Source organism: Haliotis asinina, chromosome 8, assembly GCF_037392515.1.
Source record: "Haliotis asinina isolate JCU_RB_2024 chromosome 8, JCU_Hal_asi_v2, whole genome shotgun sequence".
NCBI lineage: Eukaryota > Metazoa > Mollusca > Gastropoda > Lepetellida > Haliotidae > Haliotis > Haliotis asinina.
In genome coordinates this window covers 27,725,859-27,749,711 of record NC_090287.1, presented here as the reverse complement: position 1 = coordinate 27,749,711, position 23,853 = coordinate 27,725,859, and the positions used below count along the sequence as shown (strand labels likewise).

Genomic DNA, 23,853 nt, shown 5'->3' with positions numbered 1-23,853 from the left:
TGTTGTTACTGACTGGAAAAGTAAGCACTGATGCAGACACTAGTGAAATCTATTGTGACAGTTGGTATATAGATTTCAAATGTCAATATTTTCTATTACAGTTAGTATATAGATTTTAAATGTCAATATTTTCTAGTACAGTTAGTACATAGATTTTAAATGTCAATATTTTCTATTACCACAGTGTTACCAAACGTATTGTACACGTACACAGCCATTTTCACTTTGGTGTTGCAGAATGTTGATTATTATATTGTTAACTGGCTTATTCCTGCTTAAGATTAGCAAGTCAACTATTTGTATCAATGTCCTTCTTTTAAGCATCAATACAGTATCATAGAGAAAACATGTAACATGTATTAATATTTCAGTAGCCGACTTAAAACACTTGGTTGGATGGTTGTTTATCGCTGCACTATTTCCACTATATGGCAGCAGTCTGTATATAATCAAGTCTGAACTAGACAATCCAATGATCATTGTCGTAAGTGTCAATCTACATGGTTGTGATATTATGTCTCAACCAAGTCAGTGAGTCTGACCAAACCTTTTAGTCGTCTTTTACAAGAAGCATGGATTGCTGAAGACAGATTCTAACTCTGATCTTCACAGGTACCCTAAACAGTACTGCTACAATAGATGTGTAATTTGAGAAGTGCAAAATATACAGCAAATAAATGTGCAGTTGTGCATTATGCCATGCAAAACTAATAAAAACTATTTATAAGATGTCACTAAGTATCTCATAATCATCTGTATGAGACAAATGTATCATTTGTTTAAAACTACAAAATCTTCAGATATCATCAATCTATGCTTCAGTGCCACCACAAATAGTCTACTGTTTCTGTGCATATTAAATGAGATCTTCAGATTTGCTATTCATTCCTTATTGTCTATCAAAGAAGAGTATTTAGACTGGATCATACTTAAAATAAAAGTATTATCATAGAAACAAAAATTCACAAAACTGTCGCATGTTCTTCCATAATTGCCAAACCTGAGTACATGTTATCATGCTCACATGAAATGTTTACAGATTATGTGTGACATAAGTTTTATCACTTAATCACATTAGTTTAGAAAATGTTTAATCCTTTACCGGAATGCTACATATCCAACCAAAGTATCACATCTCAAGGCTGTCTTATTTCTGAGAAGATGATCCTTAAACAATTACATCATTAATATCTCTTTCAGTTTATCAAATCATGCAAAATTTACATTTGTCAAATCCATGTCTTGAATCTATGTCACCAGGTCACATGATCCCACTTATATGTGGAATATTATAGCTTTCATGGCCTTGTGATTTTGTTAATGATTTTCAAAATTTATCATTTCCACCAGTTTATAACAACAGAAGTAGATCTGTAGCAAATATGGTTGCTGCACATGATATTAATGTTCAAATTCCTACATCTTGTTGTAGTACCTGGAGAGAAGACATTTCAACATGTTCAAGATGTTTCACAGTTTCAAACCAGCTCATCCCTTTGGTCTGCAGCGAGTTGATATGATGTTCACATCATGATGACAATGTATAAAGCCATTAGCACACAAGGACCTTGGGTCCTGGTAAGTAAAACGCAAGTGTGTTGGCAAAGTATTTCTCTTTCAGAACATTAACAAAACACAAACATGACACAGGCTGTAACCAACAAGTGTCAATATTACCATGCACCTTTTAATATTTGAGTGAATAACTTGTGACGACTTCTCAAAAAAAATAAATTAATCCTACTGATAAGTCCTGGGAGCTGCTGTACAAAGCAATCTTGGTGCTAAGGTTACCTCAACTCCCATACCTTAACATAGACGTAAGGTAGTCTTAGTGCTAAGGTTACCTCAACTCCCATACCTTAACATAGACTTAAGGCAGTCTTAGTGCTAAGGTTACCTCAACTCCCATACCTTAACATAGACTTAAGGCAGTCTTAGTGCTAAGGTTACTTCAACTCCCATACCTTAACGTAGACTTAAGACATTCCTAGTGCTAAGGTGATTTTGTATAATGGCACCCAGGTCTGTATACGCACACAGTCACACTTTTTTTCATATTAGATGCATGTATTTTTATGTTTATATGTCTAACACTGAAAGTTTAATGTGTTTGTCCAGTTAATCAATTCTTTCTAAGATTAAACAGGTGCTGGAGGCAAATACATTCACCACACATGATCATCAAGTGGCAGCACTATGTGTGCTCCAGAAATTCTAATCCCAAACAGTTCTCTCCTAACAATGTCCTGTCAACAAACCATTCTGGTCCTGCCTCAGCATTTGTCTTGGCTTAATTAGACATTTTGCACCTTTTGATCAAATTTGAATGATCAGTAAGTAACATTAGCCATTTGTTCGAAGTCCTAGTCACATATAAGTATTAGAAATGATCCAGAGATATGGCACCTTTTTGTTTCAAGAACTTATCAATTGAAATATAATCTTGAACAAGAATCCAGATCCAACCATTTTAATAGAGATTATGGAATAATGTGTTTTTTTGCTGGAATACATTTCTAACTTCTCACTAAGAGTCATGAGTGAGTGAGAGAGTTGGGTTTTGCTCTGTTTTTAGAAATATTCCAGCAACATCACTGCTGGGGACACCAGAATTGGTCTACCTATAATGTACCCACAAGGGGAAATGAGCCCAGGTCTTTGCTGTGATGAGCGAACACTTTAATCACTGAGCTACACAGACCTTATAAATCAAGACAGAAACATTACTAGCAGTGCATTACTGAATCTTTTGGGTGCTGATGCAGAGCTCAATCACAGAGATTTACCACTTACAACACGGTTGTACAGGGGTGGAAATAACTATAAAATTCCTATTGTACTCCAGTACAGTGACACATGTGAAATCATTGACCTCATAGTTTTTCCACTATTCTGGCCGATTTTCTTGTTGATTATTTAAATACACAATATAGTTAACATTGGAAAGTCAACTGTACACCAGTACAGCATGATATACAAATCTGAATGCCCAACAGAAAGAAATACTGGACTGGGGTGTCAGGCAGTGGGTTATCTCCACCCATGTGGTGATACCAGTTTTGTTTAATGTATTTGCAGTTTCTAAGATGACCGGTTCATGTGCAGGTGTGCGACAAATATTTTCTCTAGAGATAACAAGTTTGTTGGTGACTAACTCCATTCCAGTAAACATTCAAAACATCTTGAGCATTTGTGAAAACTGAAATAAAGTCTGAACTCAGTTACCAGATAACAGAGAACATAGTTTCTGTTTGTGAATGAAACATTTTGCTGTTCTGATTTCAACATGAAAGAATATGCTGATTCCTATACCATAAAATAATGTTATTACAGAAACAATTGTAAGCCCCTCTTAAACAAAGAGAATGTGACTGTTGGAAGCTTATGTTCAAGAATTACAGTCATCATAGCACAACATATGTGACAAGCATCTAAAATTGAAACAATGAAAACACTTTTAATATTACAGATCATTATTACAGCTTTCACTAAATGCTCAGAATCTTTCCACAACACCGAAAACAGAACAAAGAACAATACAACACGGCTATGCATAAACGATTTTATTAGCATAAATCACACTGAAATTCCACAAGCAAAGCAAAAACATAATTCTCACAACATCAAGTTAGTAGACAGGACGTTAATGATGCAGGTGCTGTGCATTTACAGGAAACATTTCATGCGCATGCAAATTCTGAACAGGATGCACAAAAACACATGCAGATTAAATGCAAATATATGGATGCGTTAGTGTTTGTGGTCATAAGGCAAACAGAGTTACTCCCCTTTCTTTATCTTAAGTTTGAGACAGATGAAACCAATGGGTTTTAATACTTTTACAAGTTATGAGAAAGCTGAAATGAGAGACACATTCAGCTATGAGGGGAGCTGAACCCAGATTTATTTGTAGGTTATGGCAAATGAAACCAACACTAACTCAGCTACCTGTGGCCTCAACAAACAACCAAATCCACTTACTGGACACATAACAAATGCACACTTCACAATACTAAACAATTGGCACCATAAAGATTCATTTCTTCGGCAATGTTCAACTTCAAAACTGATCTTAGAAAGAAATCAAGAGTTCCCTACACTGAAATACAGCAGCAAATCTTGAGGAGTCCAGGTTCCTCATTAACTTGGAATCAGTGAGTGAGCTGGGTTTACACTGTTTCTGCATTCCAGTTGTCTCACAAGGGAAGAAAACCAGACGTGACGTAGGTCTAAGAAGTTTATCACTTTACTGAAACCCACACGCACAGGTATAGTGCTGTCACACCAAAACATGTTCTGGGCAAACCTTGAATCAAACCAATGATGATGGGTTTCTGGCATGCCTAAGTGACACAAACTTGCACAGAAAAGATCCCACTGCATATCTTTTATCTGTTATCTGTTATATGTATCATGAAGTCAATCAAATTCATCTCCAAACAAATTTTTTAAATCTGTAATTTGTGCTTAAGATAAGATCAAGTTGTAAGTATTTGGAAAATGTGTGAGTTAGGATTAATGCCTCTCTGGAACATATTTCAGTTATTTTATTGCACATAGAAAGCTATGCTGATGAATCAAAACATGTCAAGGATGACTATGAGAATGAACCAATCTTCATCACATCCTGGCATGTCTAATAAATTCCTCTACATGCAGTGCATATCGAGTCATCTGAGTTGATTTTGCCCAACACATGATCATATTGATAACATTCTTCATATTGACATATCAGTCTAACAAAATGTGTCCTGCAGTATTTTGTCACCATGGTTAAATGGTTAGAGTGTTCTGGTACAGCTGCAAGTGTTAACATACAAGTGACACTGCAGTGATGCAATACATTGTTAATCAATGATTGGCTATTCTGAGGTGATCAACGAAAAATGGTACATGTTAAGTTCAGAATGATATATCTGGGTTAGGCTTAAATGTGACAGTCACTATCACAATTGATGTATGTAAAATTATACGACCGGTGCAGATACAATAGTTACAACCGTTTGTGACAAAGATTAATTATGGTGACACCGGCAGCCTTGAAAGACTGCAACCAGTTGTCCAGGAAAGGATTAAATCGGCATGCATTTATCAATCATTTCTTATCCCTTTTGTCACGTTTGCAAAACAAGCTATGCAAGCGATGATTACATACCAACACCGTTAGAATGAAAGGAAATCGATGTTGTAGAAGATTCATCCATCGCGAAGTCGTAGAAGACCAAATGTTATTGTGTATTACGTCAACGAAAGCGTGGCTATTTCAATTTCTGGTATTTCCGGTACTTCCTGGTACTACGGGCAGGAAAAAAAAATATAAAGAGTGATAAATTTTGTCAAATATTATTTTTTCATATTTGTAGTTTCCTATTATCCTTTCATCTGATAGCAAACCAAATGATAGCAGTCATTCTATTTATCATTGTTTGACCTAATTAAACAGGTGCGCGCCTGCGATGTGACGTCATGAAAGAATGCACGCGCGAACTTTCAACCTCTTTGGTGCGTTGCATGTTCGTAGAAGATGTGAAGTCATGTCGCGTTGTTGATATCACAATCTGCATACAGGTATGCATACATACGTGAAACGTAGATTCAAGCATTAGTTTGAGGTGCAATGAAAATAACAAATATGCAGAATACATAAGCAACCGAACTGACTTTGACACATTTTTCTATTGACCTTTGGGAACAACATGGAGAACATATTTACTTGTCATGATTCATGTCTTGACTTGGGAACCTATCATGGCTCTCAGCTAGTCAACATGTAGCCTATATGGCAATGTACTGTGTTGCTCTTGGGATGGGGCGTGAACACTGCATACTAGCTTTGCTTATTGTCAAACAAACATTAGGTTATACATTTTCCTTGGAAATAGTGCCTTTAAAGTTTAGTTCACCCACCAGTTACAGTGTGCTTCATCTAGTACGATGTGTGGCAGATGTGAAAGGATTATGATTCTTTTTGTTTGTGTTTGAAATTAAAAATAAAACCAAGGAGGTCCTTTTTCAGCTGCACTAAACTTCCTCCTTTGATTTGTTGGAGGCCTTACCAAAGAGGCACAGTGCTCAAATGACCTGACAAGGTAATGATTTGAGCTGTTTTAGTGTTCAGGTACACTTGCATTAACGTTGGAAATTATTATTCAAGATCTGTTTCATCACATGACAAATAATGTCTGTTTACTGACAAATATGTTCCCAAATGCTGTTTGTATTTCAGACATGGATGAAAGGTTCATTTATATACCAACACAAAGTCCTACTACACCTTCCTCCCCTGATGATGTTGATGAGGAACAATGCTTGTTTGATGACACGCCCTTGTTGGCATATGGGAAGGAGGAAGAAGTTACAGATGCAGCCACGCAGATAGATGCAACAACACAAGCTTCAACTTACCACTGGCCTCCAGTTATTAAGTCTGAAAAAACTGTAGTGCCAGAGGTTATAGCAGATGAAGAATATTTCACCTCTGGGGAGAAGAAGGTACTGGTAAACACATATAAGATGATCCATGACCTGACAAATGACCCCAATTTGCATACTTGGGAAGGCCCCACAGAACATCCACTTGAAACAAGAGGGAGACAGGTTGTCTGATAAATATCGAAATCTGTTTAACAGTATTGAGACTGGTGTAAAACAGTAGCGAGACAGGTGTTACACAGAAGCAAGGCGGGTGTTAATCAGTAGGGTGTTGAATTCATGTCACGGTTAGCATGTATTGCATGTGCATAATCGTCAAGCTAGCTGTAGCAGCCAAGTGTACTCGCCCAATTCATTGTACCGCCTCTCTTGTCACAAATGCGTTTAGTGCGCAGGATCATCAAATAAGTGTCTAGCAGTAGGTAATAGCTTTCTCCTGCTGATACCTTTTACAGAACTGTCATCTTCCTTTTGCAAAGACTTATCTAGAATTCACTCACTCACTGTTTATTAGTCCTGTTATCAGTGTCACTTTAATACACCAAGACTGTATTAACAACTTGGGAACTAATGTAAGTGGCATTTAGTTATTCAATACCACTCTTCGTGAAGAGAAAACATACGCATAATTCCTAGGTGTCACATCACTGGACAAATTATTTCTCTTTTCAAAAGTCAATGGGTCATTATGTTTTGTGTTGTTTCTTTTACAATCCACATTCTTTTACCCACTGAAATCTGAAGCACTGGTCTCCTGTAAGTACAAACAGAACTGATTAGCAGTCTGCTAGATATCTGCTGACTGGTGCATATTACATTGATTTCTTATAATCAGATGTTTCTTTTTGAAAGTTATCAAGGCCCTCAACCAGAGAGTTTTATTACTTCTTGTCTCAAAATACGGATGAGGCTTCTCCGTCAAGCAGGCGCAGAACAAACTCATCCAAAAAGAACAGAACTCCTCGCACTGCTCTCAAAATGATGGAGAGACACAGAGAAAATGAGAGGTATGTTGTAAATATTGATGGAAAGTTGTGTAAATTCCTACAGACAATGTTTCAAAAAGGTTTCAAATTTGTATGGAGCCTATATGCCTGCAAAAACTTTGCAGCTCAATTTAATTGATACAGTAACCTGTATTTTTTAAAATGAGGGCCTGAAATGTTTACTCAGGTGCTTCAACAGCATATATGTGAGGGCATATTGTTCAGAAAAATAAAAGAATACCGGTACCATGATACCCCAATTAGATTTGCTAAAGTATTTGACACGAATGATGAAAGTCTGCTTATCCTAATGGACACATGCATCCTATATCACCTAATGAATTATATCTCCATACTAATTAATATCAAAGATACATTCAGTGCCCTATAGATTTCTTTGAAGTTAAATTTAAGTTACTAAATGCAGAAAGCCACCCAGTCTATTGCACTTGAGTAAGATGAACTATGGGAAAAGTTACTGATTAGAGTGATGGGGACAGTAAAATCACTTCTAAAACAAAGGTCTTCCATTTGTGAAGGATATTTAATGGAAATAGAATGCTGATAGCAGTAATGCAAAGGAATATGTGGAGGATAGAGGAAACAGTGTGTCATTTTCACCCTTGTTAAACACTGAATAAGAGCCCTTTGTCCTGGAGTATTATTCCTCATGCTTATCGTGCAGATATAAATTTGAAATGTATTTAATTGCAAAACAGTGAAGGCAAGTTCCAACAATTTTTACCCATTAAATATTGTTGTATTTGATTTACATATACCGACAAGGTGAGATCTGAAAGTGTGCTGAGGGTAGGTCTTGTAACTAGAAACATATATCTTCCTCTTTCGCACTGAGAAAAATGATTTCAGAACTCGACACCATAACTTGAATGACAGTCTGGGTGAAATCTGCAAGGATGTACCTGGATCCTCTCAGGATGGGAGGGAAACAAAGGTGATCAGTAACTTTGCATGTCAAAACATGTACTGATATGAGCTTGAATTATTTTCCATTTTAAGTCAGTATTCATCAGTTCGTTGCTTGTATTGATTCACAACCATTGGGTGTCTGAACAGTGTGACTTAAATGTTCATGTGTCATACCCCCAATGACAGGGGATGTTATTGAAAATATCAGTCGCAAGTTTCACCTTTCTGTGTTGTTGTTTGTGACAGCTAGGTATCTTTCTGACAGCAGTGTTGAACTACAAACACAAACACTGTGTATCTTGACCTAAAATTGTCCAAAAATAATTGACCATGAAAATCTTGAATAAATTGATACATACGTATTTTGGAAAAAAAATCAGTGATCTTTGATTTCATGATGTCTCATCACCATGTAATAGATTTATACATTATGTTGATAATTAGAGTTGATCTAGAAAGTAAAGTTTTACAAAACTGGAGGTGTTGTTTTTGCCTATTATCATTAGTAAAAAAATGCTTGACTCTACCTTCAAAATATTGGTAACCTATTGACCAACAAAAAAGTTTCCCGACCATTCATAATAGTGCACTCTAATTCATCAGAGAGAGTGGTGTTTGCCCTGTCGCAGAAAACCTGCGTATTTGACACACAAGTTACCTAAAGCTATGCAGTGCATTAAAAAGCTTTCATCATTGTTGATGCAATGCTACTGGGCCCAAAGTACAGATAGTCTAAGCTTGTACTTTGCTTTTGTTTAAAACTGTTTAGCTTATTGTTTGTCAGTTAACTGCTCAGTGCTGATTAAATACCTGCCCTGCTTTACCTTTGTTTTGTTTTTTCATCATTATTAAACAGTCATATGTAGTTGATGTAATGATGAAAGTTCCATACTGAAGATGACTCTCAAAAACATGTCCATCAGGGGGTCATGATGACTCCTAAATTTTCATGTCTAGGGCAAACAGTGGAGGGGTGAATTATTCAGACTGCAGTCTTTGCTTGCTATACAGGTGGTGATGATGCAGAGGATTATCAGCTATGTGGCTTACCTTGAGAACACTATCGTGCAACTGTGTTCTGAGCTGGGTATACCTTACTCCAGTTCAATGACATCATTGACCTTACAACTCCGCAATGAAATGGGTGAGTTAGGTAATTACTTGAAATATTCATGAAAATAACAGTGACACATTCCAGGTTCCTGAAATGGTCATGGTACTTAGGGCCAGGTGTAATTGTATTCAGGAGATTTACCAGCTGCTGTTGTGTATAGATGGAATATTGTTGACTTTGGTGTATAACAGCAAACAAATATGAGCCATAATTGATTTCAGTATTTGAGATGGATACAGATTTTTTAAATAATAGGGGTACACTTAATGTGAACAGTATTGCATGAGTGGTGATGTTTGCTGGGAATCAGCACAGCCTTTGCATATGCCACTGGTCTAGTTAGTTTGTGATTATTATTTTTCAAATGACAATGATATTAAGGGTAAACATTTTTTTATTGCTATCCCTTCAAAAATACTTGTTCATTTAATTGCGACTGTGATTCTGGGATGTCACAATAGTGAGTGAGTGAGTATGGTTTTATTGCTGCTTTTAGCAATATTCCAGCAATACCACAGGGGAGAACACTAGAAATGGGCTTCACTCATATCTAACCATATCGGATTCAAACCCAAGTCTTCAGCATGACATGCAAACACTTTAACCACAAGGATACTCCACCACCCAGATGTAACAATATACTAGAACAGATACGTGAAAGATTGAATACAGGAAACATTCAGATTCAATGAAGTGTGTAAGGGATGAATAATTATTTCCTGATTGGTTTTAGTATACTTTCCACTTTTTCATTTCCCATGTCTCATCTCAATCTATTATGGCAAGGGTTTATATGTACTTATGCATCAAGTACTAAACTATGGATATATGAAGTAATTTGTATTATTCTTTTACTGCTTCACTTTAGTTTCATTAGTGGGGAACATTTCTAAGTGTTTGTGCTAAGGGATAATATGCATCCAAACAGAACATGAGAATTGTTTGTTGTTTTTACCAGTGACACAGCATTGTCTTTCATTTGGTTGTGCATTGTTATTTATTTATTTTTTTGTTATTTTTTATCTTTTTGATTTTTTTATTTTTGTTTTTTTTTAACAGAAAACAGAACTGTTCAGACTGACAAAGGAAACAGGAAGTCTTCAAGCAGGAATGACAGAGACTCCATGGTATGTTTGACGTACATTTAGTTTATGAGAATTAATGGTGTCTTAATTCACCTTGATGTCAAGGTTATTTGGAAGATGTGATTTTATCCATTAATCTGGGGTCAGTGTCGGTAAAATTCTGTTCTGTCATCTGGTCACCTCCATGTAGCAAGACTAAAATATAGGTACCAAAGATTATGCCAAGTGTCATGCATGGCCAAACAGATTCAACAGTTTTTGGCATTGAATGTTTTTGTGTGAATGCAATCTACACCCTAAATTGGACATTTGTTTCCTGATTTTTATTATATTTACCAAAGTCAGACTTCATGTTTGTGGCTGAAGTTGCAGAGCGTGAATAAAATCTTCAATTTGATTAAAAGTACAGAGTCCAAATGCTCAAAACGTTTTAGACTTTGCTGAATCTTTTATAATGACCCTCAAATGTTGCTTGATATCATTACTTATATTAACAGTTATACTGAGTTATTTTGATTTGAAAATAGAAAGAGACGCCCATGAATGACAAGCACAGTTTTGGTCGGCGGTTGAAGCTATCGTCTCCAACAGTAGACTCAACCAGTGACCACCAAGTGCCACAGCACATTCCCAAAGCAACTGAGAGCAAAGACTGCTCCCAGGATTCTACAGTTCCAACCTCCTCGTTCCTGCCCTTCCTAAATGATAATGCTGTTGCACCCTGGTTTGTCAACACTGAGCAGGAGGAAGTTATCAATGCATGTGAGAAATACAGTTGACGCTTGACATGAACACATCAAATGTAGCATAATATTTGATACAGCAACAGCAATACACACACACACACACACACACACACACACACACACACACACACACACACACACACACACACACACACACACACACACACACACACACACATGCCCTAGAAATTTCTCAGGATTCACATGACCTCATAATGGAGGGTTTGTTGGAAGATGTATCCTATCAGATTGAAAGACCGAAAAAGAGACAGTTTATATCCAGAATAATTGTATTCTTATTGTCAACATTACCAAAATATTTCAGTGATTTAAAAACAGATATGTTCTGAAGTGTTCTTCAACAAATGTGAAGAAAACATCACATGTTTCTCACCTTTACAAATTTTTCTTTGTAGGTGAATATGACCCCTTCTTTAGTCAAGTAGTTGAAGCAAATGATTGTCTAAGGTTTTCTTCATCTTTGATGGTAAGGCATTGTTTGTATGAGATTAGCACGATCAGTGAACTAGTGCCGCTTTTAGAAATATTCCTGCAATGTCACAGGTGGGAAAAGCAGAAATGGACTTCACACATTGTATCCATGTGAGAAATCAAACCTGGGTGATGAGGTGATGCTTTGTTATACCTTGAATACTGTTCAGAAAGATTTCATATAAATCAAGTACTTCACAGAAGTTGATGGACTTTCTGTGTCAACCTGGGAGGCCTAGTCTTGGGAATCTCAATTTATCATGCATGGTTGTGTCCCATTAACAATGCATTAGAATCCGTTTCACAGGTTTATCATTTTGTGTTTGGGGTATATCAGCAGTATACCTTCACTGGTTTTGACAAAGTTGCAAAAGTCAAAGACATGCAAGACTGTATCAAGGTGATGCTCACTCATATGATTTTCCTGGAACTGTTTCAGGAACCGAGATCGCCCCAGCTACCTGCACGCAACTCAAGCCATGTAGTCCCTACCTCCTTAAACCTCCTGTCCAGCCCTGACCAGAGGGAAGACGACAAGGAGAACAAAACCTTCAATCTAGGGGTCAACATAATGGTTTGTGTATATGTGTTACACAGTAGTTCGTCAATACTCCTTGCTCACAGAAAAAGCAGCATGTGATAATGTGGAATTCAGTGGCTACCAGGTTAATTGTGAGGTATTGTATGATTCGCCATAGTGTAAGTTATAGACATATATAGACTATTCTCTCATCTTGCTTTCATAAACAACAAGTAGAAGCAACATTCCTGTTCCCAGGCTTAGAATGTAAGTGCTAGTACATTTGCAAAAACCATCCGTGTCAGAACTTTCTTATTTTGATCACAACCAAAAGACTCACATTTGTCAATTGAAAACACACACATTGGCCAAAATTGGTTTGGTTTTTGAAATTGTAGATCCTTTTCTTCAACTCAACTCAACTTCATCATTTATCTTATGTCAATCTGTGTAATTTCTTATTAGTATTTTACTTAGAATCCATGTTTTGTTTTCAAGAACATTGGTCAAAATGATTGGTATGAGCAAGACACTAGCTTCGACCCCGACATGCCACATTCTCAAGCCGTCTCCCCTGACAACGTTTTACAGACCATCCAGATTCCCTCTTCTTCCTCCGCCTTCCTCTCTCCCATGCAGTCTTCTCTTGCTTCCAAGCTGGCGCCACTCACTCCTGGAAGTAGGAAGAACAAACGGAAACAGTACACACCCAAACGATCTCCATTTAATAATTTAGACATAAACTCAGCTAATACAGGAAATCAGCAGTATTTTAACGTTGAGGATGATGAACGTTTTCAAATGGAACCTATCAATTATGAAGTGGAAGCAATTGGAAATGGTATGATGAATTTTATTAATTATGATATATCATAACCATAGTATATGCCTTACTTGTTTCGCTTTTATGTATGGGCAGTATATATGTACAAATAAATATTACATGTCATCATACAAATGTAGAAAATATTTGTGATTATTTTTAAAACATATGCATGTGCTAACTTATAGCTGGATATTGATGTTGACCTTTCTCTTCTGAAGAACCTGAAGATGTATCCCTCCAGAGTCTTGGCCTTACTCGCAATCAGAAGACCCAGATAGCCCAGCTTCAATCTCAGCGTTACAGGCCTGCCTCATCCACCTCCTCAGGGGGGTACGTAGACTTGGTTCAGAATAGCAACTCTATTTGTGCTGTGTTCGTGGCTGTCACATGTGGATGATGCATGGAAGACAAGATGAGTTTTTATGTTGTCTTAATTATGTACTAAAAGGTGGTAATGAAACTATTTTGTTTAGACCTAGATATATTTTGCATTTCCAAAGAACAAAACAGTGCTTATTATGAGCAAAGCACATTTGTAGATAATCAGCAGTAAAGCAGCCTTCACACAGCAAACTGAAGTTTGACAACACAGGTTGTCAAACTTTCATGTCATCTGAGTGCCATGTCTATCAGTGCAGTCACGTGACTGTTTTGATGACTGCGATTGGTTGTTTCGGAACAACATGAGTGTGACAACACTTCACACTTGAGTTTAATAGAAAACTGAAACTGGTGTTGGTGGTGAGTTGTCATAATGTTCACACTCTCAAACTCGAGCTTTACAACATTTGTTATCAAACTTACGTTTGTTGTGGGAAGGCTGCTTAAGAGAAAAAAATTTTTTTGTATAGATGAGCAAAACATGAATTATTGTATTGTAATTAACATATAGTCAAAAAGAGAACGTGGTATCTTCTCCTATCTGTTAACCCAAGTACTAAATGTGCTTCAGAATGTTACTTGTACAGATAGGTAACTTAATCCATTACCTGTGAATATGTCTTGGTTTTGAAATATGGGGTTGATTGAGGGACTTTACTTGTCCAAAACTTGAAGGCAGTGTACAAAACTGAAAGCTGTGAAAGGATTCTTAACAATTGCTCCTATTTTATTTGAATCTCAGAGCCCCTTAAATGTTTGATTTGTTACTTTGAACAGGGACAAAGACTTTTATGATAAGTCTGACACTCTGAACTCTTTTCATGGGTCATTACCCCATGCCCCTGGTTATCTGACTGAACCATTTGCAACACAGGTTAATGTATTAGTCTAATGTTGTTGTTTTTTCACCCTTACTTTTACAAACAATCTAGAGCAGGGTCAAAAGGTGCTTGTTTTTGTGCTTGTCTTTGATTTCTTCAAAATATTTTGTACTGCAGATCAAGAGATTTGACAAAATCGGGTAAAACTGACCTACGGAAAACTTCATGGATGAATGGGTTCATGATGTTTAGCCGATTGAACAGAAGAACATTCATCAAGTATGGAAACATTATTTATATCTCAAGTAAAAGCTGAAATGAGAATTAATATTTGCAACTGATACTCCCTTCCACCAGATATCTTGAAGCATAGTACAAAGCAGTTATTAATGTGTTAATATACTACTGTGTATGTTGACCATTAAAAATTCTTTATGGATAACAACTTCTTTTATTACATATGATGTGATGTTTCAGTATGGATCCTTATACCATTGTCAAGCAACAGTAAAGAATAAAGAATCTTACTTCCTTATTACTCATCAACTTCTAATAATGCCAGTCAAGCAAATCATGACTAGAGACTTGTAAACACTTATACAAGTTACTTGAATTACCTTTAAAAGGTATTAACTGTAATCACCTATAGTCAGAAGAGAGAAAGTGGTATTATAATATATGATTCAGTTTGTTTAAGTGACCTCTGCTTGTCAGTGTTGTTGAGTGTAGGTTGTGACTGGTCTGCTTTCATGAACAGCGCCAACCCTGGAGTTCACACATCCCACATCAGCAAGATAATGGGACATGCATGGAGGAACATGACTCCAGAAGAACAAGCTCCATACAAGTAAGACAGTCACCTAAATGAGTGATCACACGAGAACCTCTGTGGTAGTCAAAGACCTGCATACATGTGTTGTATTCTTATGTTGGTTCTTATCAAGCAGGAAAAATAGTTTGCTGAAGTTTTGAAGATCCTAAATATGAAGAAAATATTATCAAAAATACTGAGAGAAAGACATAAGGGATCACTTAAAAGCACAAGTGTTCCCTGGGTTTTTTTTAGGTTTCTTCACAGGCTGGGCAATACAAAGCTTGAGAAGAAAACTTGAAAAAAAATAAGGAAACACTTGTGCTTTGATGTGATCCATTATTGTTTTCCCCTCAGTATATGTTACAGTTATGTGTCAGTGATAATGTATAAAGACACCTCCAGAGAACCAGAAAACCCATTAGCCCATGGATACTTTGAACAACAGATGAACTGATTCAGGTTGGTGCCAATATCAGAAGCAGAACTTGAACATGCTTGTTGTTGATGATGACACATTGTTAGTGTTTATTGTGATACTGCTCTAGGGAAAAGGCAAGACTGTGTGCCAAGGAGTTGCAGAAGCAGCAGGTGCTACCAGCCGATTTCACCACACCACCCAATTTGATGGCCACACCCACCAACCTCAACCCTGCTGCAACCATCTCAAGCACACAAGACAAGTGTGGCTTCCTCATCTCTGACAATTCCTCAGGGTCCTGTGGTTCACTCCATTTAGATGATTGCTAGATCTTTGAAGAGTAGTGTCATTCTGAAACTTCTTAAAAACAGAACAGTTTTTTTCCTTGTAACACAAATTTGTGATTAACATGGATAAGTGAAGAAAAAGTAGAATGATAAATGTGATTTCACCTGATATTTTTATGAAACATGGAAAACTTTAGACCTTGTTATCAGTATCATTACGATTCAGAGGTTTATAATGTATGCTGACATTTATCTGCATGCACCTCAATTAACTCCAAATATTTGCCTTGAAAATCCATCTGACACAAGATAAAATTAGTATACCAGGAAATGCGTTTAGAGGGGAAAATGTCATGAAATATGATATTCATAACGATAATATTTAAGGATGAATGTGAGTGTATCAGAGAGAAAGATATCTTTCCATACTAGTTTTAAGCTTGCCCTTTTTATATGTACTTAAATGATATCATAATTATGTATTTATTCACATAAAACATGTTCATTTAAACATTCCATATCACAAGAAATGAATACTGATAGAGTATATTAATGGGTTATGAAGCTCATAAAGCATGGCTGATTAAGTAGAATGGTTCTTTTAAATATGGTTTCTTATCATAGGTCATGAGCATCACTCGTTCAGTTTCATTATGTTGTATATACTTTATGATGTAATATGTTGCATTTAATTATTTAGTTTTTCTTCTTCTTTCGTGTGCTCATTTTTCATAATTTTAAATAATTATCAACATGAGCAGGTTATGTATGTAGTTAATTTTGTAGCACGCTATTACACAAGTCATACATTATGCTTCATGATAATGATACAAGTACTCCTATGTTAACCTGTCAAGTGTTAACAACTATATCATGTGGACCAGTAAACTCTATATTGTATGCAACATCATTTGCAAATCATGCAGTGATCTTAGGCAATTTGTCAATGTTCATTCATTACATAGTAATGACTGAATGTTCTATTAGATGAATTTTTGTTGCAGTTCTTGTGAATAAAATAATTACAAAATATATGCACAGATATGCAGTCATGATTGTTAGCAGTTAAATATTATGAAATTGTATCATGGCACAATGAAATGAAAGACATAACAACACCTCTGTACTGATTTACATATTCCATGTTCGCTCTTGTCACAAAAAGTGGTCCAGTCAGGAAACATGGATATAACAGTCATTCTTAAAATATAATACCAGGTAATTGCACAGTCCCATGTCATTTTATGTTATACATATTTTCACCATATCTATTATTCATCATTAGGATTCAGCTCATTGTTTATCCCCGTTTAATATGGAGTTACAAAATGTAATAGACCTATAAGCAAGAAGTATATTCCAAAGGTGTTAATGGGAAAGGTTTGAAAATTCTCAAACAAACACTTTTAATTTAAGAAAAGAATTAAAACTAAATCAGTTTCTATGTGTATTCATATTGTTTTACAACATTTAATAGTGATACTACCAAGAGAAATCATTATTGGCAGGAGTGGGGGCATCAGATCTCTGTTTCCTGATTTTAATAGCCATTGCCATAAGCTGTAGTACAAGGATAACTTATGTGGACAAAGGGCCTTTAAAAGCTCAGCACTTCTGTATGTTAAATCCATTTAGTAAACGTCACCAAAAGCCAGTCTGTGCCACTCTGTGGCTTCACTACAGACAGTTACTTTCAAAATATGTTAATTTTTACAAGGAAGCAATAATTTGTTGAAGGGAAACTACAAAATAACATAAATCCCTCTGACCCTCTCAGAGGTTAATGCATTCCAGGACAAATGTCAGTTGTTTCTACATATGTGAAATGTGAAACAAAGGAATAATGTAAAATACAAAATTTTAAACATTAAGTTATTAAATTGTGTTTAACTTATGTTAATGTTCTAGTCTCTGTAACTGTCTTGGAAGACATTTGTAAACCATGTGCTATAGAAACCCATACATTATCTATTTTCATTTTTGTGTCATTTTCCAGGGCAATGTAGTAACATTATGAGTATATAGCTGTTATACAGCTATTTTGTATATTCTCTATTTTCTTTGAACTCACAAAATTTACACCTCCTATGTGTGATCTTATGGTTTCAAGTATATTTGAGGCTTAAACTTAACTTTCGTTATGTTGTGAACGAAACCTAGCTAATTTCGGTTCATTATTGCTTGTTAATCTGTTAAGACAAATGTAAAGTTTATTTCATTGTTGTTTTGCAGTATTTTCTTGTTTGTCAGCTGTAGCAAGTCTATGGTAATAAATATTTATTTACACATATGGTTCTTGTTTAAATTACCGACACAGCTATCTGATAACAGATGTAAAAAATCCAGTCTACAGTTAGAAGATCCAGTCAAAGATATTGTGGACAACAATCCACACTTTTGAGATGACAGTGGTAAGCTGCCAGCCTCGTACAACCAACAGGGATGCCAAGGATCACATAAAACCTGGAATCTCTATAAGTACAGATGAAGTCCATCAGTTAGCCTGTCATACAGACACTGAAACAAATATGTCCAAGAGAGTCTAGAATATGTGGCAAGTCTAGATCTGAAAATGATGAAAGTCTCATGGCTCTGTTTCATTACCTGTATATTTTGTGATTGTAATTTGGGACTTTTTTTTTCTGTAAAATATGTTCACTGCAGAGACTATTTGTTAGTCTACCCATCAATGTTTAATTATAGAGAAGACAACATAGCTGGCAGAATTTCTCTGACTTAATCCATGTTGTGTAGCTGAAGTGTGAGGGTAAGCTAATTTGCCTTGGGTATCACAAGCTGTGAGCTGTGAAGGGAGAATTTTAATGTGGTCATTTTTTAATATATCACTTTCTCACATTTCGTAAGTTATATACAACACATTTTAAACCATGGAAGATTATGGCCTGATAAAAATGTTCATCATATTAGCAACAAAGTGATAAAATCTGTGTTCATTCACATAAGAAGCTAGCAGATCATTTTGTGGGCAAGTAACTTTCTAGCTCCACTGGCTTGCAAAATTTGGAAACTATTTCACATACTGACCACAAGTAACTGTGTCAAGATACTCCATTACCATTATGTGTTTTAACTGACAAATACGAGGATCCAAGTGGCCCCCAATAGTTTATTGTACAGAGTTTACTGATGCAGTCACCATGACAAAGCATTGCTTATAGGTTTTACAAAGTTCCCTTGAATCTCTTCTGACCATTGACCTTTCCTTACATGGACTTTCCAGTCACAGCCGATATTACATAAATAATGTTACACAAGAGCCTGTAGGTCAGTCATTCCCGGTTTTATCTAAATCCCAGTTTGTCTGATTCAATTGCCATTACTTACAGGCCTACAGAATATCTTTTCTGATTAAAGTCTCTGACAGTATATACTTGTTGGTTTGCAATTAAGAAGTGGGAAAACACATTGTAAGAAAATTGTGAAAGAATTTTCTGTGCTAGGTTAGTTAAAAAGATTGGGACAGCAATGTCATTCCAAACAGGAAACTATAGTAGTTAATGGGTCCACAGTTGATCCTCACTGTAATAAACAAGGTGTTCATCAATATACTGTTACGATTCCTTACTGCCACATCTTGTAAATTTCTCGAAAAGAAGTAATTTCAGATCATTCTAGAGATGTGATAAGTGGGATCAGGGAGGATGGTTTAACAAGCACAACCCAACCTGGATATCCAAGATTCTGTTTATTTGATAGCATAAAAAATTTACAACTCAAAACAAAATCATTCACAACAGTTGTGTTCCCACCTCATTTCTTGTGATAACACATACTATGATTCAGGCTTATGGACATCTTAATCAAGCAGGCATGTTCAACGTTTTTCCACAGTCTTCTTGACCTGTTGCTGAAGTACAGTACTTTCTTCATTAAGAAGAAATATATTTACCCACTGGATGTTCATGCACCTAGCGCCATACTTGTTTTGAGATCTTGCTCTTTATTGGAGGAAGAACTACTTTTGAACCGAACTGTCTTTTTTCATTGGACCCATCTTTACTCTGAACTTCAGGATTCGACACTGGTCGCGCATGCTCACCTCGGGAAATGCCTGATTCATTGGACATTTCCCGATCAACTGTCTTCTTAACTGATCTGCAGACACTAGGTTTCCGTTTCAGAGGTTCCAGAGAAGAAAGAAGGCAGATGGATACATTCTTCCTTTTCAAGGAAGGGTCATTCCTCTCCTTCTCTTTACGAATTACGACTGAAGGATGGATCGCTTTCAGTCTCATGACCGCTTTCTCTTTCCGGAGAAGTGTCTTAAGTTCCTTGAGTTCTTCCTCTTTCTTCTTCTGGAACTCCTTCATTGTTTGTTTCTGTTCTTGCCATTTTTTCGCAAGACGACGACGACACTCACTCAGGTAACGTCTTCTACTCAGGTCTTCGTATGACATTGAAACCGAGTGGTCATTTACAGGTGATGGATCAAAGCCGGACTTGTCAAGCACGTTATAGTCACCTCTCTGTCCCATCTGTCCCTTTGACTTCCGTTTTCTTGTTGCTTCTTGATGGTGGGCCATTTCCTTGTCCCGACAGTTTTCACTTCGATGAAGAGCGCCTGGTCTTCCCAACAATCTATTCAACGCAATATGGAAATAATAAAAACATATGATTTGATAGGCTTGTTCCAAGACCTGGTGGCAATTTCCATTAGTAGGTTAATGCAACCAGAGTATTCATTAACTGCTTTAATTATCAATGATGTCTCCAATATTAGTTAGCAGGAAAATGTCCTAAGACGTTAAGCTCTAAACCTGTACCGAACCAACTACACTTGATACGTGAATGATTATTTAGGATGATATATTAAACATACCTGTCCTGAAGGTTACTCATTTCAGATCTGAATTCCTCGTACCGACCTGTGAAGAAGGTGGACGTAGCAATCAAAATTCATTCCATAAACAGGGTAATTGTTACTTACTTCAGAAAAGCACCAGTATAAATTGCAGTTGAGGCGAATGTCGGCTATGACACCTTTATGTAGCAATATTACAGCAATATATCACACCGGTATCTGGCCAGGCGGTGGACACCAATAATATAACCTTCTATTACGCCAGCTGTGCAAGACAACACTCCAATCTAGCGGGAGGCAGCTAACTGTGATCAACCTCTTCTACAGGGGGTGCCATGTGTAGAAGGTGCAGGGCATCTATTCTGCTCCGGAATCTCTATGCTAAACTAACATCTCACAATGACGCCACATTGAAAGTATATTTGTATAGATTGAAACGATAAGGAAATATGTCTTATATATACAAGCTGCCGGCAGAATTTGTCAGATTCAGATATGTGGATAGCTAAGTAATGATAACCCGCAGTTTTCGGTGAATTCATTTTGGGAGTTTTTGTACCAGACCGACCCACCAACACGAGGAAACGGAGGAAAACTGAAAATAGAAAAATAAAAACGTTTCCCTCCTACAAATGGGTGTACATGGGATGTTTTGAAACAATAATAAACATACATGGTTTCTGGCGCGCTATCGGTGGTAGTCGTGGCAATGTCGGGACTCTAATCTCCAGATTCGGATGAAGAGATTTGCGACTCGGCTTTTTTGACTTCTGGGACATGGTAGAGCGCTACGGAAAACAACCACTGTACATAAAGGATCAGTCTCATAAAAAGCAGCATTCATGAACAGAGAAATTAGACATTTTGAATTAGTAAAAACCTGCATCAATTTAAAGTCATAAAAGACATAAAGAGTTGCAATACCCACCTGTAGAAAGTCGTACTCCACCAAATAAACAAAATGTGATCTGCGAGCAGGCAAAAGACAACTGTTCACATTAGAGATTCACGATGAACTTAACTGGGTAACAGCAGCCTGTCGTCGTGATGTTTCTATGACGTCATAAGCTTTGTTCTTGAACATGACGTCACATCATTGTTTCTTTAGGTTTCGGTGTTGAGGAATGTGTGGCGTTTCAGAGGTCAAGATTCATTTAGAATTTTGCAGTTTGTGAACGTTATTATATGTGTACAACTATATACCTATTTATCAGAAATATTAGTTGAAAGCGGAGTCTGATTCTGGCTGTATCGCGATATGAACTACTTTCAAATAGTGATGACAGCATGTGTCGGCCACACCGGTGGTGCCCTAAAAGAAAGACAAAATAAAACTACAAGTCTAAATATTGCCAAGGCCAACGGTTTTTTTTCACTGATACGTCGAATATGAAACTGTTCTCCACATGTTTACCATAAAACATGTACTGAAAGTTTCAAATCCGTGAGTGTTTGTGACCACTCAGAGATCCATGTAAGTACTGAGTCGTTCACGAGTAATTCAGTGGTGCAGGCAGGATACAGCGATTAGAATATTTCTTTTGGTTCGGTAAAGTGACATTAACGGTGTGATTTCTTTATATACATCGTTTGCAATACATACATGCTTCCTTCCGTACCATTTCGTTCAGTTTGTCGTTTGGAAACAAAATGCAATCATATGATACCTGCACTGGGTGCATTTTAAAGTTGGTGCTGTTTGATATTGCCCCGGATTTGAGGTCAGATTGACCTAACTGGATGGTCAAAATGCCCCAATTTATTTAAAGTGATTAAATATACGCCATAAGTGCATATTTGTGTCAACTGTGATATACAGGAATTTACAATGTAATTTCTATACAGGAATATTCGCAATCATTACTTCCAACAAAAATTGATATGAAGAATATTATGTCACAAGTTGACAGAAGCTATGCATATATGGCATATTTTTAATCATCTTGAATAAATTGTGGCATTTTGGCTACACTCGTGAGGCTGTTTGAGCAACCCTGTGGCAGTTTGACAAAGCGGGACAATTTGACCACAGTTGCACTGACATTTTGTAGCAGTTTGACTGGTACCCGCTGTTTGAAGGTGTTACCAACGATTTTAAATGGGTTAGATTTTTCATCATTCCACTACAAAATTCAAAGGCAAAGGAAGTCTAGAAAACTCCCATGAGTGAGTGAAACTTCAAAGATTACCCTTCCCTATTGGCATTATTTTCATGAGGACAAGGTTAGCTGTGCAAATGTGTCGAAGTTCTTCATGTTAGAAAGACCTAGTTACATGTGTATGTCTAATAAACAAGAAAAACTACCAGGATAATAAACAATGGATGTGAACTACTGGGATAATAAACAAGGGATATGGCAAACCAAAAACAAGCCTTGGGGATCATAGCTACGTGAAGCTTTGAACTCACGCTTTCCAAATAAGTTTCTAAATCATGTAGCATGTATCGAAAATGTATTAACCATGTGCACATATAGGGCATTGTGTTTCGTCATATTGTCCTCGGTTAATTATGTCAAAACAGCATTTTGGTGACGGAATGAGCAAGGGAGGCAACCGTTGCAGCGACTGTTGGTATTTTTGAAGGAATCGGCGGGAGAATTTGGTGTATCAGACGACGTCAGACGTGTCAATGAGTGTGTCTCGAAGTCTGAACTCTCACATATTTATTGCATTATCCCTATGTGCAATCTTTTTTTCAGGTACGATGTATCTATATTTTGTATTTATACCGCTTATGATGTACTTTGTATAGCTAGGTGGCGTGTCGGTACTCGATTTTACAGCATTTATCAACATTCATACTGTAGATTTCACCGGTTCGTTTGATTCTAAAGATAATTTAGGCTTTGTCAAGGAAGGCTAGCTGGAGCATTGGTCCACATCTACTACGTAGACATACTTAAACAGTAATACAACGATGATGTACAAAGTCTTTCTAAATATTTCGTCAAAGTGACATATCAACAGATGATTATTGAAAAACTTTGGCACAGTTGATGTTCGCAATGGGGCCCAGTAACCAAAACATAAGTTTGGTTCTGAAGTTTCTCGAAAAAAATATGAAAATCACTGACTTCAGAATTTTAGAATGAATCAAAGTAACAAACTGAAATTGGATTTGCTTTCTGACCCTCAAGCCTTTAACCAAATATTGGCTTTTAAATAACCCTAGC

At 36.6% G+C, this 23,853-nt stretch overlaps 3 protein-coding genes across 5 annotated transcripts in view; 1 reads left to right on the top strand and 2 right to left on the bottom strand.

The window, feature by feature from the left end:
• The window catches only part of LOC137293506 (echinoderm microtubule-associated protein-like 1), an 81,674-nt gene extending 76,417 nt beyond the window's left edge, over positions 1 to 5,257 (bottom strand). For all 3 annotated transcript variants that reach the window (XM_067824092.1, XM_067824096.1, XM_067824100.1), the window contains exon 1: positions 5,159 to 5,257. In XM_067824092.1, coding sequence (XP_067680193.1) covers positions 5,159 to 5,207 — 49 coding nt within the window. In that variant the 5' untranslated portion in view covers positions 5,208 to 5,257. The remainder of the gene's footprint in view (positions 1 to 5,158) is intronic.
• Positions 5,258 to 6,231: 974 nt separating this feature from the next.
• LOC137293508 (uncharacterized) lies at positions 6,232 to 16,294 on the top strand. The gene is made up of 13 exons (XM_067824103.1): positions 6,232 to 6,495; positions 7,288 to 7,442; positions 8,292 to 8,376; positions 9,363 to 9,495; positions 10,525 to 10,592; positions 11,078 to 11,312; positions 11,713 to 11,783; positions 12,228 to 12,362; positions 12,807 to 13,149; positions 13,353 to 13,464; positions 14,514 to 14,615; positions 15,094 to 15,183; positions 15,696 to 16,294. Exons 1-13 carry the CDS (start codon positions 6,232 to 6,234, stop codon positions 15,895 to 15,897), a joined length of 1,995 nt encoding a protein of 664 aa, XP_067680204.1. The 3' UTR covers positions 15,898 to 16,294.
• Positions 16,295 to 19,784: 3,490 nt separating this feature from the next.
• LOC137295199 (uncharacterized) lies at positions 19,785 to 21,456 on the bottom strand. Its single transcript, XM_067826518.1, has 3 exons — positions 21,351 to 21,456; positions 20,696 to 20,741; positions 19,785 to 20,454 (listed from the first exon to the last, which is right to left on the bottom strand). The coding sequence occupies exons 1-3, from the start codon at positions 21,454 to 21,456 to the stop codon at positions 19,785 to 19,787; spliced, it is 822 nt and encodes a 273-aa protein (XP_067682619.1).
• Between the last annotated feature and the right edge of the window lie 2,397 nt (positions 21,457 to 23,853).

Coding starts and splice junctions, on each gene's coding strand:
- LOC137293508 (XM_067824103.1), top strand. CDS start 6,232: ATGGATGAAAGGTTCATTTATATACCAACACAAAGTCCTACTACACCT. Junction 10,593..11,077: donor GGAATGACAGAGACTCCATG/GTATGTTTGACG, acceptor ATTTGAAAATAG/AAAGAGACGCCCATGAATGA. Junction 13,465..14,513: donor TCATCCACCTCCTCAGGGGG/GTACGTAGACTT, acceptor TTTGTACTGCAG/ATCAAGAGATTTGACAAAAT.
- LOC137295199 (XM_067826518.1), bottom strand. CDS start 21,456: ATGTCCCAGAAGTCAAAAAAGCCGAGTCGCAAATCTCTTCATCCGAAT. Junction 20,742..21,350: donor GATAGCGCGCCAGAAACCAT/GTATGTTTATTA, acceptor CCTTCTTCACAG/GTCGGTACGAGGAATTCAGA. Junction 20,455..20,695: donor ATGAGTAACCTTCAGGACAG/GTATGTTTAATA, acceptor TGCGTTGAATAG/ATTGTTGGGAAGACCAGGCG.